Source organism: Rhinatrema bivittatum, chromosome 15 (assembly GCF_901001135.1).
Source record: "Rhinatrema bivittatum chromosome 15, aRhiBiv1.1, whole genome shotgun sequence".
Lineage (NCBI taxonomy): Eukaryota > Metazoa > Chordata > Amphibia > Gymnophiona > Rhinatrematidae > Rhinatrema > Rhinatrema bivittatum.
The window spans coordinates 37,192,785-37,212,429 of NC_042629.1; the positions used below are offsets into that span (position 1 = coordinate 37,192,785).

At 46.8% G+C, this 19,645-nt stretch overlaps 1 protein-coding gene and 1 non-coding gene across 5 annotated transcripts in view; one reads left to right on the top strand and one right to left on the bottom strand.

Annotated features, from left to right (window-relative positions):
- Positions 1-19,645, top strand: part of SIDT1 (SID1 transmembrane family member 1) — a 118,929-nt gene that overhangs the window by 96,136 nt on the left and 3,148 nt on the right. For all 4 annotated transcript variants that reach the window (XM_029578466.1, XM_029578464.1, XM_029578467.1 and 1 more), the window contains 6 exons: positions 5,548-5,656; positions 8,732-8,808; positions 10,149-10,195; positions 13,768-13,873; positions 16,212-16,322; positions 18,304-18,417. In XM_029578466.1, coding sequence (XP_029434326.1) covers positions 5,548-5,656; positions 8,732-8,808; positions 10,149-10,195; positions 13,768-13,873; positions 16,212-16,322; positions 18,304-18,417 — 564 coding nt within the window. The remainder of the gene's footprint in view (positions 1-5,547; positions 5,657-8,731; positions 8,809-10,148; positions 10,196-13,767; positions 13,874-16,211; positions 16,323-18,303; positions 18,418-19,645) is intronic.
- TRNAI-UAU lies at positions 12,838-12,932 on the bottom strand. The gene is made up of 2 exons: positions 12,895-12,932; positions 12,838-12,873 (listed from the first exon to the last, which is right to left on the bottom strand). It is a non-coding gene; the product is annotated as a tRNA-Ile (tRNA).

Genomic DNA, 19,645 nt, shown 5'->3' on the forward strand with positions numbered 1-19,645 from the left:
GGGTGAAGTGACTTGCCCCAGGTCACAGGGAGTGGCAGTGGGATTTGGACCCTGGCTTCCCTGGTTTGTAGACTACTGCCCTAACCATTAGGCTACTCCTCTACTTCCTGGTGGCGTTGCCTGTCCGAGACCTGCAGGCTTCTGCTGCTGCTTCCAGTAACTTAGCGGCAGCTAGGTCGTACTATGCATTCATTAGAGCAGGGGTCAGGAACCTTTTTGGCTGAGAGAGCCATAAACGCCACATATTTTAAAATGTAATTCCATGAGAGCCATACAATATGTTTAAAACTAAATACAAGTAAATGTGTGCATTTTATGTAAGATCACACTTTTAAAGTACAATAAGTCTCTGAAAATATTACACCAGGCCTTAAGACACCAATACATCTCCTATTAGGAAAACGGACCAAGTCAGGCTGCTATAGAGTCCTACACAGAAACTACACGCCAGCAGAAAACCTCACCTGAATCACGTGCTGTCCCTCACCTAACATAGAATAAAGAGACCAAAACGCATAACAAGAAGCATGCAGACAAAAACTGAATTGGAAACTGCAACAAGCCAGAGTCTCTGTATGCAGTGTAACAAAGGAAAAAAGAAACATCACACATCCTTATAAAACAAATCAAGAAATATAAAATCATCAGCAGTAAAACTGTACTAACAAAAAGAACATATTTCGAAACAGCTGATGAGTGGAATATCCAATAATTAAAAACTCATATAAAACATTTCCAGATACCAACAAAATATTTCAAAATAGCAGACACAAAGATCCAGTAATGAAAAATAATAAGGATACAAAAATTTTTTTGCTCTGCATACCTGGGAACGTTTGATATCCAGGTGTCCTGAGATTGTTCTGAATTAGCAGGAGGTGGGGTGGTTTGCTTGGAACTTTCTCCTCTCTCAGTCACATACCAGCGCTCTCTCTCACACTGGCTCTCAATGACACACCTATACACACATGCTCTCAGTCACTCACATATACAAATGTTTTTTCTCTCTCACTCCTGCATACCTGGGAACGTTTGATATCCAGGTGTCCTGAGATTGTTCTGAATTAGCAGGAGGTGGGGTGGTTTGCTTGGAACTTTCTCCTCTCTCAGTCACATACCAGCGCTCTCTCTCACACTGGCTCTCAATGACACACCTATACACACATGCTCTCAGTCACTCACATATACAAATGTTTTTTCTCTCTCACTTATATAGGCTCTTAATTACACATTTACACACATGCTGTCTATCTTTTCACGCTTACACACACACAGGCTTTCAATCACATAAATACATGCTGTCTTTTTCTCTCACACACAGACTCTCATTCACATGCTTACAAACATGTCCTCTCTTTCTCTCATTTACACACAGGCTCTCAATCACATACTCACATGCTCCCTCACCTAAATCAGCTCTCAATCACACACAGACACACATGGTCTCTCTCTCTCATTTAAACACAGGCTCTCAATCACATACTCACATGCTCCATCACCTAAACCAGCTGTCAATCAGACACAGACACACATGATCTCTCTCTTACTTATACACACAGGCTCTTAATCATACATACACATGATCTCTCTCACACACAAAGGATCTCAATCATACACACATACTCTTTCAAACAAACAGGTTTTCAATTACAAACTTACACATACAGGGTCCCAATGGTAAACTTACATTCATGCTCTCTCTCTCACAGGCAGGATCTCAATCACAGACATACTCTCTTTCACATATACAGGCTCTCAATCATTCACATACATGCAATCTCTCACTCACACACACAGGATCTCAAACACACATGCTTGCTCGCTCATTCACTCTCTCTCTCCCCCCCCCCCCCCCCGGGAACTCGCGGCAGCAGCAGCCACCTCCCAACGCTAACCTCCTTCATTTTCAGCCCTCGCGGAGGCGAAGGCGGAGTCCCATCGGCCGCGGTTGAAGATTTTCATTTTCCTCCGAGCCGCGCTGCAGTCTTCTTCCCGCGCAGGCACCCGATGCTCTCCACTTCCTCTTCCGGGCCGCGGGAAGAAGAGAGCACCGGCGTGCTCTCTTCTTCCCGCGGCCCGGAAGAGGAAGTGGAGAGCATCGGGTGCCTGCGCGGGAAGACCCGCGCAGGCACCCGATGACTCCAGCGCTGGCACCCGGCTGACACCCGATGACTCCCGCGCAGGCACCCGGATGACTCCAGTCGGCGTGCTCTCTTCTCCTCCCCCCCGCGGCCCGGAAGAGGAAGTGGTGAGCATCGGGTGCCTGCGCGGAAGAAGAGACCACGCTAGTGTGGTCTCTTCTTCCCGCGCAGGCACCCGATGCTCTCCACTTCCTCTTCCGGGCCGCGGGGGGGGGGAGGAGAAGAGAGCACGCCGGTGCCGCTGACTCCAGCTGTCCTGCCGCGTTCCGCCCGGGCTGACAGCATTTTAAGCCCGGGCGGCGGAGGACCGGGGAGCAGCTGGGTCAGCGGGGAACCGCGAAGTATGGCGACACGTGTCTGCGAGCCAGATGCAGCCCTCAAAAGAGCCATATCTGGCTCGCGAGCCATGGGTTCCCGACCCCTGCATTAGAGGGTCTTCTCCCCCCTCACCACACATACATTATGAAGAAAATAACTTTCAAGCTGATCATCATTTTGGATGCATATGGCTCTGTCTTAGTACGACAAACTCACCAGGAGTTTTCAGTGTATCGACATCTGATTCTGGTCATCTGAAATTCCACTAACTTGTATAAATGAGCATAAGCTTATTTTCTTTAGGCCACCTGGCATCACACCTGTAGCCTAGACTCATAGGGTAGTCTAACTTAGGGGCTACACTTGTCAGACATGTTGTCATGTTGTCCTTGGAACCAGGCCCACACTGAGGCATAAGCATCATAGGCAACTGGCTATGGGGTTGAAATTTGAATGCAGGAAATACCCGGGTCCAAGAGCCTGCCAGGGGAGGAAGAAATCTTAAACCTGGCCCTGTCTGAAAGATTTGCAGGAGTATTGGTGTCCCAGCAGATTATCTGCTCTTACCATGTGTTTATTGTATAAACATGACAAAACCCTATTGGATAGTTCAGGAAAATGACTCTATCAAGCGAGGGCCATTGGAACCACCTTTTGGCTCAGTAATAGAGCGACACGCTGTTGTGTGGGAGGTCGGGCATCGCTACCCGAGGCTGGCTTTGCGCGTATACCAGGATCCAGAGGGGAATGCGGTCTGCGGCCCCTGACCGAAAGATTGTCACCACCTTGGCTGAGTGAAGTAGAAGGAGGAGTTTAAAATGAGGAAAAGCTAGGAGCAGGGGGTATAAGGGAAACCTGGGTAGTTTCAGATTTAAAATAATGGTGCCGTAGCTCCAGTTCAGGCTGGCTCCAATTGAATTGGAAACCCGGGAGAGTAAAAGGGAAACTGCAGGTCAGTCTCCTTCCGGAAGGTGCTGACACTGACGAGCATCCACATGCATGTCAGCCACTGACAGACCATCCAGTTTTACTAGTGATTCAGCTACAAATGATCCATTTTCTGCCCTTGTGAGCTTTAACCTAGTGGCACACCAGTAGAATAACATCTGCTGCCCAGCACACGACTTAGGATATAATTACTACGTAGCACACTCCATTCAGAAGGGAGATTCTTTGCAACTAATAATATTTTCCCAGTGAGTCTTGCCTAAAAATATTTGGAGACCAGTGTATATCAAGACACCTAGCTCCTCCACCCATCACATAGACGGTATGTTTGTCACTGGAAGAAGAGAGTTGGCCAAGGCACGGAAAGTTTCTTTTAATCCCATGTGAAAAAAATTGGGAAGAAACAGGAGTTCTGCAAATTATCACTCATTAGACTTGACTGCAGTACTCACCATTTCCCCACATGGCCTCCCAGTAGCTAACTGCATGATTTCAGTTCTCCAAGCCATTTAATTATTCAGTAAGAAAGTTTGAGGCTGACCAGGTTTCTGGTTGAAAGCTTCTAGCCACCCCTTGGTTTTTGGACCTGGCATCCTCGGGGCATTGTGATATTTACAGTCCTGCATCTTTCATTGGAAACGGGCACTGCAGGGACTGAGTGCATCAGAGCAGGTTATGAGGAAGCCTGAACTGGCCTGACCCCTTTCACAAATCGGCTCACCCAGTAGCTCTGACAGGATGTATGGTTTGCGTCATCTAGACTGGTGCAGTCCAGGCGACAAGGGCATGCCTGCAATTTATAAACTGGAAGAACAGGAAAAAAAAAAACGGCATTGATAAATCTTGAGCAAATATTTACCGCAGCTGGTAACATCTGTCGAACGGTCTCCCATTCAGTTTGCTTCCACGAAATGGAACAGTGATTCTCAAAAGCATTGTTGAAGCTAAAGACAGATGGATTGGTGCCTGCGGTGTTCTTTGTTCTTAAACGGTGCAGTGTAGAATATTGATGCAGACTCATTAGTTTAATATTAGTTTAATCAGAGTACAGATTTTACAAATGTCTGCTCTGCACAGTCTTTGGCCATTGTTATATGGAGTTCTGTGGCACTGAAGTAGTTACAGCTTATAAGTGTCTGAAAGATGTTGCTGCTGTAGGAGTCTGGTTTTAGATAATCCCCCGTGTATCTAGTCTAAAGCCGTAGGCGCTAAGGTCTGGGCCTGCATCCTTCTCATTTTATTAATCATTAAGGATGAAGGAGATGACCAGAGATTGAGGTTCTCCGGTGACTCAGTAGGCGGGTGGGCCCAGATAGAAGTCTTACAGGCCGATGTAATAAAGTGCACCCAGCCGAGCGCACAGCTTAACGAGCGGTTGGATGCGCGTTTTGGACCCCCAATGCAGTAAGGGGATCAGCGTGTCCAAAACACGCATCCAAACAAAGCTGTAGCTAATAGCACTCATCACATGTAAATGCCATGTAGATGAGGCTATTAGCTATTACCCCGCAATGTAAAAAATCTCCGTGTGCCTGAGGTGCACTTTTTAACCCATAAAATTTTACGTCTGCCCTGGAGCAGGCGCGAAAGTCTTTCTGTGTATAAGGGCTCAACTTAAAAACAAAAAAACTGCCTTTCTGTGGTTCTTCCTACTTAATATTGTCTCTATACTAAGTAGGAAGAACCACAGAAAGCAGCACTATGCATAAAAAAAAAGTTTTGACATTAAAAAAAAAAAAATTTCAGGGCCCACAATTTACACCCACAGTATGCTCGCTCCAGGCCGTGGTATATTGTGCGTGCATATTGTGCCGGTAAAATAGCTGCCACGGGAATAAACAGACACTCATAAATTGAGCGCCCATTTTCCTAACCCCACGTGCAGCCACGACTCCCGAGCTCCCGATGCTGGGGATGAGCTAGGGATGTACAATTTATCCCTAGCGTACCCCTTTTTTGCGCGGCAGCTCATTTGTTTATTGCGTCGGGCGCCCAGTTTAGAGCGCTCATATTGCATGGGCCTGTTAACTGGCGAACAATTAACTGTGCTGCTATGTAAAGAGAGACACTTTTTTTTTTTTTCCCATTATTCTCTGATTGTTACTGAACTTCCTTCTTTTTCTCCTTTCTTGCTGCCCAGGTGTTTGGAAAGAACAGTACGTGGTTCTGGGCCATCTTCACAATTATCCATGTTCTGGGCTCTCTAGCTCTCAGCACCCATATTTACTACATGGGCCGCTTCAAGATAGGTAAGTGAGCAGCATGGGGGACCTGTGGATTGGCGTCTGACTCTTAACTGCCCTAAACTGAAGACTAAACTAACAGAGGGAACTGCAAGGCAGGCCTCTAAAATCTGAATCTTTTCCTGAAAGATCTTCCCCTAACTCCACCCAAGCTGTCAGCTGCCCATGGAGGGCAGAGTATATCTTTTAACATTCCTATCATTCATTTGACTCCTGTGTCAATGAAAGTCTGCTAGCGAAATATGGATGATGTGCTCTGGTTATGAGAACTGTACAAACATTTGTGCTATTGGAACTGGTCATGACTGATCAAAAAGTACAGATAGGAACTTCCCTTACCTGCCCCTTCACGCGCACACTGGTCTGCTCCCTACTCTACCCTTTGCCCTCTGCAATCATTAGGATTGCTTTCCTTTTGGTGAAGGGGATGCAAAACTATTGAAGGGGGATCACAATTTCTGTTTGTGACGTCATTTGAAGCAGAGTGCTTTTCTGCTGTGTTTTGAATAAAATGCCTTTTCCTACATCTATGAACTAAGCACGTTCTCTGTGTAGAGCTTTGTTGATCATATGCCCATGGGTGTAGGCTTCTGGCTTTGAATGTTACAGTATGTACTGTGCAACTATACAGTTTGATACTGTAAGTAGCAAGGAGGGGGATGCAGATATATCTGTGCCCTCTGAGCTCTATAAGTATCTTGCAAGAGGTCATATTCCAATTGTCTTGTGGTACGCAAGTTGGAAGGAAAAGGGATGATTTGGACCCCTCCTGCTTGTAGCTCTTTTACTCTCCTCTCACCATGTTGTCTTTCTCCTTCTCTTTTCTGCCTCACATTGCTCTCAGATGTATCCAACACAGGTAACAATTTGACAATTCTTCTGTTTCTGATGCAACACATACAAGTCAACATATGGTACATGCAGGATCCATGAGACCCCCTTCATGGCCCGAAAAGTAGTTATGCATGTTTTCTGTTGAAGTAAAAACAAAAAACTGAGTACCATAGTAACCCAGCAAAAACAAATGTTTTCAGAGAAACAAAATAATTGACTAGAGGTGGTGGCAAAATTATTTTTTTTATTAGTTTGACAAATGTTTGAAATAGCAGTAAAAGAACTGCAAATGAACCTTGACCTCAAAAGATGGCAAGGGATACCGTTCTATTAATGAAGTTGGTCACTGCACCAACCAGGGGTTGGGTGCAGAGATCCATCTTGGGTGCTAATAGTTGGGCAGTTCTAAAGTGATGCATATACAGTATTCATTATAGGAGTCAAATTCAGCTAAAAAGTGACCACCTCTTCATGACATTCTAATTTGGTGGGTCCTACCAGAGGAATCGCTTTAATGTCTGTCAGTTGGCATAAGGGCAGAAATCTGGCAAAGGTTCCTGGGCCTGGGGAAGATTTTCTGTTTATCCTCCTCCTGTGGTCCACTGTGAGATCGGGACCTGTGCCCGAGACTCTAACAGAACTCAAATTCATGCACAAAGTGAGGAAGGCGTGTGGCTGTAAGGTGCCTTCTCCCAGCTTAAGCCACCAAGAGCTGGCAGTGGAGCAGGCCAGGAGACATGGCCTCAACAGGTGCCAGAGCCTTGGCTGGGCCTCTGCCACCTGCAAAGCATTACCATACCTGGGCCCTTGTAACAGAGCAAAGTGTCCCTTATGAACTCCACCTCTTTGCATGAAAATCCAAACAGAGAATGAAGGAATATTGAGAGCGCGCCATTTTGTTTATAATTATTTGGGGCCAAGACCCGGCAAACATGAGGGGAGAGGTTTTTTGTTGTTGTTGTTGTTTTTAATTTTAAGATGAAAAATGTTCAGTCACCACCATAAAGAGAGGTAGGAGGAGAACAGAAACACTATTCATTATAGAAAGATGCCTGAGATCAGCCTTCAGAGGAACCTCTCTCATCTGGCTGTTCTCACACACCATCTAATAGAGGGCCAGTGGCAGCAGACGTGGAATCCTCATGAACATGAAGAATAGGAAGAGGAGCATGCTTGATCAAGGTTACAAACCCCTAGAACGCTGAGCTTGATTTTTACTAAGGCTTTTCTCCCATCCTGCAACTATGGGGGAGAAAAGCTGAGGGAATCGTACCTTTTTCTGCTAATGTTTTAACAAAATGTTTTGGTGTTTGCACGCCACTGGATTCCCTTTTCCTCTGTCGTTGATGCCAGATGAAGGTCAAGATCTAGCTGGTCACTGAAAGGAGCTGCCCTTCCCTCCTGCCGTCACAGTCTTTGACTGGTTATGGGCATTCCCAGTGATTTTACCATCCAGTTCCAGGCATTGGGTGGATTAGTGCAGGTGCAGAGAAAAGGAGGAATGATAGTGGTAGGGCTGGCAGTTGTACCATGATTTGGTCTCATTTCCTGTTAGTCTTTGTTGCTTTCTATATAATATCCTTTTGGTTTCTAAAGGGGCCATAGTAAACTGATTGGCCTAATGGTTAGAAGAAAGAACCAGGAGTAAGAACTAGGTTTTTCTCCTCCTCTGACACTCATTGTGACTTTGGGCAGGTCACTTGGCATCATCGGTGGTGACTGTCACAGAGCGGCCATGGTTAAAGCCTAAGATGAGCAGTAGGGCTGCCTTAGACTTTTAAGATGGCTGGGGCAGCCACAGTTTTAACCCAAATGTCAACAAACATGCAGTTAAAGGGTAATGGTAGGAATAGAACTGAAAGGTCAGGTAAGTGGTGGAAAGCAACCAGGCAGTCTGCATTGGCTAATTGGTCTTCGTTACTGTTGCCATGTTTAATTTTTTTTTTTTTTTTTCAAAGCTTGAAAATTTCACACCTGATGTCTTTTGAAAGCCTGTTAGGGATTCTGCAACCCCAAATCCATTCCTAGCAATGTCTGCCTGTCTCGTTCTATGGATGAGGCACCTATCAATAAGTAGTTATGTAATACAGATGCGAGCACTGAAAGCCCATCTAGGCTGCCCCGCTTATTCCTGTTCATCTGTTAAATGATAAACAGTCAGAATCGTGCATTAACCGGTGGTGAGGATGGCAGGGAAAAACCTGAAGCCAAATCCCAATAACCCCTGCTTGCCTCCTCTTTTGGCAGACTTTGGGATTTTCCGCCGGATTGCCTTGGTGTTATATATGGACTGCATCCAGCAGTGCAGCTGGCCTATGTACATGGTAAGGTAACAAGAGAAGCCAGTCAGGATCCAAAGGTTGATGTGCTGACCGACATGCAAAGGTTGTTACGTAACGGCAGTGCTTATTTATTTATTTATTTCTAGAAAGAAAGGTGGCAGTACTCAGATGCAGGGCCATCCTTGGGAGTGGGGCAGGGAAACTCGGGGGCAACCATCTGGTGCCCCTCCAAATAGTCCAGCTGCCTGCAACTGGCTGTGCAGGGCTGCCTTTAAAGCATGATCCCATCTCCCGCAAGTAGCAGGCATAAGGCAGCAGGGCTTTTACCTTCTGTGCCTCCTCTGCCAACATGGTGGCATGGGAAAAGCACCAGCGCGGGAAGGAAGTTGAAAGAGGGAGAGGCAGTACTGGTGCTCTGCTCAGGTTTAGTTTCAGGAAACTTTAGCAACACAAGCACAAATTTTGTCATGACAAAGTAAGATATAAAGTAATTAAAAGGAGAAAAAAACCAATGAATAAGGCTAATAACAATAGTTTAAATTACAGGATATAGAATGGTTAATAATATGGGTAATTTACTAGGTTCTGGTGCTGTTCTGCATTATTCCTGGTCATGGTTTACAGGGCCAGACTGAAACAGATTGGAGCAGAGAAGAGCTGCTCTGCTCTCTTAATTCAGCCCCTCCTTGGCTGAGCGGGGGGGTGTAGACTAAGTACATTCCAGTACTGGCATAAAAAAAAGCCCTGCACAGCGGGGATGGGCTGAAGATCCACAGTCAGTTTATTAACAAAAGTCTCCACAAATTTCTGAGAACATATATTCCTTATTACATTATATTTATAATTCAAACATATCATTTTAGGAAAAATATCACAAGATTGTGTGTGTGTGGGGGGGTTTGTTTTTTTTACCATTGTTGCATAATTATTTCAGACCTCTTGAGTTCCTTAAGGATCTGCAAACCATGGTCGATCATGGAACTTGGTTCCTTTTTAAAGACCTTAACACAGGAAGTGCATGGATGTGATGTTCCATTTTTAAGCGTCTAGGATAATTTACCGCACACAGTGCCATGTATGCACGCTACCAGGTCTCAGTATAATAGAGCAAGGTTGGCCGCTGTTTCCTCAGGACCTTGCCTTTCAGGGAGACCTCGAAAGGACAACAAGACACCTCGAAATTCTAGGGTGCACTCAAGGGCCTTCCACTAGATACCAGAGAGATATTAAGGAATTTTGGATGAAAAAAGAATAAAGGGCACGTAAATGATCCAAAAGATAGCACTTAATATAAGCCATCGATGGGTGCTATTTTTGTCTTCTGGGATAGCATGGCTGGTAAATGAGTGGGAAATAAATATTCCTCTTTCTTCTCCCTCCAGGATCGAATGGTGCTGCTCATTGTTGGAAACCTGGTGAACTGGTCCTTGTAAGTAACGTCGCATCGCATACGGCGCAGTCAACTCTCCGCTGAAACCATCCAGTCTGTGCTTGCGCACGTGCGATTACTTGTATTTCCTTTACCTCTCTGTTCCAGTTCTATAGCAAAACCTAAAACAAAGATAGCTGGAAGTTTTATTTAAACCTTCCAGGTGCATTTATAGGTTGCTCAGATGTTTTCATGGGATGGCATGGAGGGAGTTTAATATCTATTTCAGGCGTTCTGAGTGACGAGCTTCCCGCTGCACCTTTTAAAGCACTAGCGTTGCATCAGATTTCTGCAGTGAATTTTCAAAATGTACTGCAAACCCTTTTTGGAACCGCAGTTGTTAAATGAACACTGGATGTCCGTGTTGTGTTCAGCTGTATTTCAGAGGTTCAACCTCTTCCCTGGGGGCGGGGTGCAGCTTTAAACCAGCCAGTTCTGGTGCAGAGTCCATGAGAGGTCTTGGTCCTGATTTTAAAAAGGGGAAAGATTTTTGCACGACCTTTCCCTTTTTCAAAGCTGCCCCGTGGACTTTTTTTTTCGGCTGTTTGCGTGGCTGAGTTTGGCGGGGAAATAGCGTGCGCACATTTGATAATGTAAGGAATACGCACTCCTTCCTCATCCTGCCCGGATAAACGCGCTTTGGAACCCCCCACAGCTACTTGTAGCGATGTTCAGGGTGCGTAGTCTGCAGCCAGCCCCTTGATGCTGGGTAAATGGCTTTTGAAAACTGCCCTTGCCATTGCCCCAGGGACCTGTAGCACCCTTCATTATCCTTCCACTATTTATGGTTCAACTTTCTATTAGCAGGAAGAAATTGTTAGACAAAGCCCACTCCCCACCCCCCAGACATTGGCTCTTATGCAAAGTTCAAATGACAGTTAAACAACAATACATCCCTTACAACCTCCCATCCTTCCACTATTTAACGAAGAACCTTTGTGCTACTATGAACACTGAAAGACATTGTTGCTGTCCGTACTCCTCCTGATTCATTTTTAGTAGCTTGCCTTTCACTCTTCTGTCCCTTTTCAGATCTGAAAGACCCTCCCATCTTCAGATAATTTTTTTCCCTTGAATTCTTGATCAAGCTCTGCCTCCCTAGGAGTGTCCAGGTGACGTGGGAAGCCGAGTCCTTCATTGTCCCTTCCTCTCCAGATCTGAACAGCCAACCCGCCACAGGGGATGGAGGATCTGAAACTGAACCCCCCCCCCCCCTGAAAAAACAGCAAAGGCAGGGCGTAGCATCTGATTTCCCAAACTCACCCAACCATTATAACCAGTGGCAAGCCATGGTAGTCCAAGGCACCCCCCTGCAGATATTAAACTGAAAGAACTGGCTCCACTTCCTCTCCTGCTCCCCGCAAGGCTGAGCCGATATAATCTTTCCGTGATTCTGGCGTCGTCCCGTGTTGCTGCAGTGTTGCTGTTGGAGCAGTGCTGGATGATGCAGGGAGCACAGCAAGACGCTGTCGCCTGGCTCAGCCTCTGGGGCTCGAGAGGGTTCTGGGTGGGGTGGGATGGGGGCAGGAGGAAACCTGGAGCCAGCTCTTTTATATTACTGTCAGGGGTGGGGGATCTTTGGGCCTGTACTTTGGGGGATGGTGGGGATGGGCCTGTTGCCTGTGAGGTGAGTGTATTTATTTGTTTGTTTGACTTAACTGGCTAGGTTCACTGTATAGCTGGTTGGATTTAAAATTATCCAGCTAAACTTATCCAGATAGTGTTAGCTAAGTGTGTTCTGTGCCACGGATAACTTTCACTCGCAGGCCTAAGGGATTTGGACCTCATTAGAAAATAATTAGTTTTTAAAGGGGAAGAAGTTTCACAGGAAAAGTAACAACCAAAACCCCTGTGGTCTTTCAGCCTCCTCTTGGTTTGCAATTGACAAATCCAAAACTGTATCTAAGAACATGCCATACTGGGTCAGACCAAGGGTCCATCAAGCCCAGCATCCTGTTTCCAACAGTGGCCAATCCAGGCCATAAGAACCTGGCAAGTACCCAAAAACTAAGTCTATTCCATGTTACCACTGCTAATGGCAGTGGCGATTCTCTAAGTGAACTTAATAGCAGGTAATGGACTTCTCCTCCAAGAACTTATCCAATCCTTTTTTAAACACAGCTATACTAACTGCACTAACCACATCCTCTGGCAACAAATTCCAGAGTTTAATTTTGCGATGAGTGAAAAAGAATTTTCTCTAATTAGTTTTAAATGTGCCCCATGCTAACTTCATGGAGTGCCCCCTAGTCTTATCCGAAAGAGTAAATAACCGATTCACATCTACCCGTTCTAGACCTCTCATGATTTTAAACACCTCTATCATATCCCCCCTCAGCCGTCTCTTCTCCAAGCTGAACAGCCCTAACCTCTTTAGTCTTTCCTCATAGGGGAGCTGTTCCATCCCCTTTATCATTTTGGTCGCCCTTCTCTGTACCTTCTCCATCGCAATTATATCTTTTTTGAGATGCGGGGACCAGAACTGTACACAGCGATACAGAGGCATTATGACATTTTCTGTTTTATTAACCATTCCCTTCCTAATAATTCCTAACATTCTGTTTGCTTTCTTTTACTGCCGCAGCAGAATAATTTATACACCTACTCTCTATCTCGACAACAGAAGAGTAAGAAAACAGGCATGCTCCAGGTGAGGCTTGAACTCACAACCTCGGCATAACTCCATGCAAGTACTGCTCTATAAGTACCACGCGCTAACCGATTGCGCCACTGGAGCACTGCAATGCACCAGCAGAAAAAGACCATATGGCCCATCCAAAGCAACTGCTCGGTTCTACAATCGCTTCACGCCCTCAGAGATCCCTTGTGTTTATCTCAAGCTCTCTTGAGTTCATACTGTCCTTGATTCTACCACTTCTACCGGGAAGCTGTTCCATGTGTCCATCCCTCTCTCTGTAAAGAAATATTTCCTTAGCTTACTCAAGTCTACCCTTTGTCACACTCATCCCATGACCCCTTGTTCCAGAGCCTCCTATGCAATGATACCATGGATGTATTTAAATGTCTCTGTTGTATCTCCCCTAGCCATCCTTTCCTCTAGAGTATATCTCTCTAGATCTTTTAAGTCTGTCCCATTGCCCATTTCAGTAGCCATTTTCTAGCTTGGCTCCGCCCAGTTTAGATCCATGTGCCACTGCAGTCTCCAGAATTGTACACAATATTTCATAGCCAAGTGTCCCCACCCCATCTCATCCAAATCAGTAGCTGCCTAACTAAAGTGCCCCAATGCTGCTGGTCCTTTGGTTTGATTGCAGCTCTGTGGAGCAGGAGACCCCAATGCCTTCTGTCTGGTGGGGCTCAGGGAAGGGGAGGGAAAAGACGGCTGCTGGCAGGACAGCATTGCTGGTGGCTTCTGCCTTGGAGGTGTCGTCCCCTCCAGCTGAGGGGTTTCAAGAGGGGGGAAGACCCCATTTATTCTTGTTTGACCCAGCATGGCTGCTCTTCCCATCTGTTGAAGTAAGTTTTTAGCCTTTTCTTCCTATGATGAGGTGGCATGATATTTAGAAGATGGGGTATAATCACATGTGTATCTTCCTTCCTGTTTTTTTTAGTGCAATCTTTGGGCTGGTGTATCGTCCTCGAGACTTTGCATCGTATATGCTAGGCATATTTATATGCAACCTGCTGCTCTACCTGGCATTTTATATCATCATGAAGGTAAAGCCTAAACATCGTTTCCAATTAATATTATTTACTGAATTTTTTTTGTACTGTATTTTTAGTATTCGTGAAGGTTATGGGATTAAAAATGTAGCCCTCGCAATTACTGCATAAAGCAAGAAGGCGGTCGCATTTGCCAAGAGCTGACATGGAAACATGGGAAATGAAAGGAAAAAAAAGCCCAAACTGGCCCTTGGTAGAGCCACATACATTCTCATAGTCAACCCATACTAGCCTTCCCCACCCTCCACCCCTTTCATGTGAACTTTCAGCTCCTATCCTACAGCCACTCTCCATATCAGTACCAAGCAGGCCCAGAATGCAGTAAAGTACTGGCCTCTCTCATCTCCGTATCAGGCCTTGTCGTCTTCCTCTACGACACTCTTACAAGACCCAACCCTAAGTCCCTCTTCAGTGTCTCATGACCAGGATTTCTACTAATCCCCACAGCTGCCAAAACTAGTGAAGCCATTGTGCAAAGCATCCAGCTTCTCTATGCTCAGTGGTTTGTTTTAATCATAATCACACCCATGCAGGTTACCCCCGTAAAGCTTGATGCAGTCTTGCCCCTGCTGTTTGAGTCATGACTGCTGCTGCATGCAGAGTTACCCCAGTGCCTTCTTGGAAGCATAGGCTGCTAGGGTCGTAAGTGCCGCACCGTGCAGGTCACCCCAGTGCCTTCTGGGAATTCCTTTGATGCTTCTTGGATGATGGTTGTATAGCCATGACAGCAGTACCTGGCCTAGGATCCTCGCCCTCATCATGGCGATGCCTTACATAAGCACTTGGAGCCCCTAGGGTGACACAATTCAGAGCTTGAGATGGGAATTAATCTTTGGTCTCCATCTAAACAGCTCATAGCATGAATCGCTGGGCCTTAGCCTCTCCTATTTATTGTGTGACCTTTTTTTTTTATTCCTGTGATGTGGTACTCATCCTGCCTTCACAGCTGGAGCAGAGAGTAAGAACAAAGTGACTTATAAAAATGTTACCAGTTAAGCACTTTTTTTTATTTACTCTGCTGCTCATTGCTAACCCCATCTCCTCTCCCCTTCCAATTCATCTTTGCACTAAACTTTCAGAGTTGTAAAAATAAAACAAAAAAAAAGCTACAGAATATGGGGCAGAATTTCAAAGGGGGACGCGCATAAGATACGTGCGTACCCCCCCTCCCGAAAACCTGCCCCAAGCTTGCCCTGCGCATGCCGAACCTATGTTGCATAGGCTGCTGGCGTGCGCAAGTCCTGGGGCTTTGCTGGGGAAGGGTGTCGGGGGTGTGGTGCCGGCCTGGGGGCATGGCCGAGGCCTCTGCAACTGCTCCTGGACTAGGGAATGGCGCGCCGCAACCGGCCCGGGCAGTCGTAACTTTTAAAATAAAGGTGGAGGGGTGGGTTAGGGAGGGAAAGGTGGAGGGGGGGGAACAAAACAAATTCCCTCTGAGGCCGCTTCGATTTTGGAGCGGTCTCGGAGGAAATGGGCAGCGCGCGCAAAGGGGCAGATTTTATAAATCTGCGCACACGCGTACTCTTGTTCGCACACCAGGCGCGAACAAGAGTACGTGGGATTTTAATAGATACGCGCGTAGCCGCGCGTATCTATTAAAATCCGGGGTCGGCGCGCGCAAGGCTGCCCAAAATTGGCAGCCTGTGCGCGCCGAGCTGCGCAGCCTCTGCCTCCATTCCCTCCGAGGCCGCTCCGAAATCGGAGCGGCCTCGGAGGGAACTTTCCTTTGCCCTCCCCTCACCTTCCCCTACCTAACCCACCCCCCGGCCCTATCTAAACCTCCCCCCTACCTCTATCCCGAAAGTTACGCCTGCTCGAAGCAGGCGTAACTTTACGCGCGCCGGGCCGGCTGCCGCGCTCCATGTTCCGGTCCGGGGGCTGGTCCGGGGGCCGCTGTCACGCTGTCACGCCCCTGGGCCAGAACCACGCCCCCAAAACGCTGCGTCACTCCCGGCACGCCCCCCCGACATGCCCCTCCATGCAAGTCCCGGGACTTACACTCGTCCCGGGGCTTGCGCGCGCCGCCGAGCCTATGCAAAATAGGCTCGGCGTGCGCAGGGGGGGGGGTAGGTTTTCGGGGGGTACGCACGTATCCCTTTGAAAATCTACCCCATAGTGCACAAATGTTCACCCCCTTGTGCGCGCCGACCCCGGATTTTAAGATTCGTGCAGCTACGCGCATACCTATTAAAATCCAGTGCACTCTTTTTTTGCGCAGGGTTGTGCAAACAAAAGTAAGCCCGCACGCTTCTTATAAAATCTACCCCTATTCTTCCATGGCATACTCTGAAGCCATTTATAGATTTACTGCAAGTATCTGATTTTTGTGCAGCTTCGGAGTTCAGAGAAGATCCAGCCCCTGCCTCTGTTTTGTATCATCGCCACAGCTGTCGTCTGGGGCTCAGCCCTTTACTTCTTCTTCCAGAATCTGAGCAGCTGGGAGGTAACCGCTATATGTTTGTCTCTTTCAGGGTTTATTTCTTATCTTTTTGGGGGTATTTTTTAATGATGGAGAAAATAGAAATTGATGGCATGATGTATGGGGTTTGTAGATACTGTAGCACAGACAGTTCAATAATCCTGATCCTGACTTGAGTGTGTGCCTGCTGTGTCAGTATTGCATGTCAAACCCCCTCCCCCTGCCCATGATTATTGTACCTCTGCTCGTGCACCTCAGACCCAACCTCTAGCATCCTGTGCCAGACCACGCACATCTCTGCCAGTGCAAAACTCCTTGCTGTGCTACCACTGGGCGTTATCTGACAGCACCATCCACCACATTCCAGGCCGGGGACCTCACACAGCTTTCCCATTCTCCCCTCCTCCCTCGTGTGAAATAGCTGGAACGGCGGAAGAAGAATCTGCCTGCTCAGCCCATTATTAAGTATATAAAAGAACTAATGCGATGGGCAAGAGATGAGGGGAGAGTCAGGTTTCAAGGTCTCTTTGGGATCTCTCAGCTTGGCGGGTCCTCACCACAGGCAACAGATCAAAAGGAGGCCAAGTGGAGGGGGAAAAGGGTAAGCCGACTGTCGGTACAGTGTGCCCATGGAGAGGTGGAAGAGCTGTCCAGCTTTTTATTGAGGTGTGGCTTCATTACACATGAGGGAGAGAGGAGGCTGCCTAGCTTGTAGAGCAGGATGGCCTTGTCTACACACACAGGTGATGGAAAAGGATAGGAACAATGTCTTCCAAGTGATTAAGCTGTTAGGGCTGGCAGCTGAGAGCTCTCCTACTTGTAAGGAAAGGGAATGAGGCCATGCTGAGGTTCGGTAGATGACTGTGGTGGGGGCACTATGATTATTTTTGTTTTTGTGAACTGAGCAGCTAGTCCTGCTCAGTTCAGCCTTTCCTTCCGTTGACTAGAACCAGTGCTGACTCTTAACATAGGAAATTAAACCTGCGTATATGAGACCGATGGTAGTGCAAGGAAAATGATGGAATTATGAGAGGTTTAAAACTTGTGAGCAGTTCACCTAGCTGACCATGCAAAAAGAGATCTGTAAGGCAGTCCGAAGCGAGGCCTTGATGGACCTCTGTTTTCTTTTAAATCAAGGTTTGAACCTGCCTAGTTTTATCTACGGAGATTGATGCCTTAACAACTAGCACAGCTGCTCAAAAGTTTCAAACGTGTACTATTCCAAAAGTTTCCTATAGGTGCGGAGTCTAATGTTCTCTTAAGAGGGAGCCAGCAGTATGCATCAAGGATTTATGGAAGTATTCATAGTTTGCGGTATCCCAGTTCTAGAAGTTTAGGTCCAACCCAAACCAAAGACTACAAAAACTGGAGCAGTATCCTACAAGCCAGTGCCATTCACTTTCGGGACTCGAGGGCTACAAATGGGTTGGGTTTTCAGAATATCACTACTGAATATGCATGAGATAGATCTGACTGCACATACCTCCATTGTATGCAAATCTATCTCATGCATATTCAGTAGAAAGATCCTCAAAACCTGGCCTGTTTGCAGCCCTCGAGGACCAGAAGTGATTGCCCTGCTACAAGCAATCAAGCTTATATGGCTGGTAGCTGGGATATATCCTTAGCAGTGTAGACTTCAATAACTAAGCCGACTGGGTGGACTATTGGGCCTTTATGTAGACGCAGGTGTTTCTTTCAGCTTCTTTGAGCTCCCAGCTGGTGCCATGAACCTTCAGTCAAGTATCTAATGATTTATTTTGTATCCCCTCATAGCTTAGTTCAGTCATTGCCATGAGAATCCTGGGCTGGGGCCATGCAGCAGGGCTCCTGTAGCTTCCACAGCATCCCCAGTGACCTGGGCAGTCCTGAGCTGAGACTCTAACCCAGATTCCTCTTTGGCACTGAGCCTGCTCAGGCCACTTGGTGTATCTGCAGTTGCCTACCATGCATCTTCTGATGTATATCAGAGGCAACTCCTAACTCTTTGTCTCTGTCTCCTTAGGAAACCCCAGCTGAGTCTCGTGAGAAGAACCGCGAGTGCATCCTTCTGGATTTCTTTGATGATCATGACATCTGGCACTTCCTTTCAGCATCTGCCATGTTCTTCTCCTTCCTGGTGAGTGGAACCAGTTGGTAGCTACTCAAGTCTATCTTACACAGGGCAACTTTGAAGACTCAAGTACCAACAATCTCCTGCATCACTGAAGAGCACCACAGAATGTCAGAAAATGCTTTCCTTTAAAAGAAAAAAAATATCAGTTTCATGCTCATTATGTCTACTGTACATTCCAAGCTCTTGTCTCTTACAGTGTTGCAGCCCTCCCTCCTGGTACATTAAGACTGGCGGCATACTCAAAACCAGGGCTGAGTGTGACCCTCCTCCTTTCCAACCTTGGAGAGGATTCTTTGATGGGAGGGCCCAAGGCATTTAATGGAAACATTTCTAAGGAAGCACTGTACCCGTGCTTGTGGTGTTCCAAACTTTACAAAGATTTACTAAACAGTTCAAATCAGAAAGCTACAATTTATGCAGTCTCTTTCAACAGGAAAAATCCTCTAACCGGGATTGGGCGTTCACAAGGGGGTTTCTAATCGTTGCAGTTTCGCTCTCCAGGGATCCCCGCCATCCTTTGACTGGGTTGGAAGGATGCCTTTGAGGGATGCTGAGTGCTCTCACTCCCCAATATCCCTTTTGATGCCTAATCCTCTAATGCTTGAACTTGTCTCCTCTCCACTGGATTCAGATCTCCTTTTCCACATTGCTGGTTACCTCTCGCTCTTCCTGTGCAGATCTGGACTCAGATCAGGGAGCTCTTTCTACCAAAGATTGGCCTAGGATGAATGGTTTACACCCTTGGAGCAGGGATAATCTGCACTGCTGCCGGATCCCTCAGAAATGGCTCTTACAGTAAAGTATCAGAAGCACCACTCCAGGCACCTTCCTGCAGGGCCCTCTATACCCCCTATAGGAGGGTGCAGACACTGGGAACAGAAAGGCAGGCTTCCCCCTTTCTCCAGCCTACAGCGAGATGACAGCCTGGACTTCTTGGTCACTCAGCTCCAAAGCTTCTGAGCAGACTTTTCTCCAGTTTCTGTAATCAACCCCCTAGGCTGTAACTTTGTGGCCCCTCGTCGAGGGGAGTGTTAAAGCAAATGTTCAGTCCACTCACTGCTCTCCTCTGCACGCAGGAGCCTAAACCTTAGTGAAGGGACCATAATCCCCTTTACATTCAACTTTTGAATTTTTAATACTATATCTATTGCAGATCCCCAGTGCTGTTTGTACTTTGATGGCTGGACCAGCAAATTATAAGAGTGATTGATTCCATTTTTGCATAAATTGT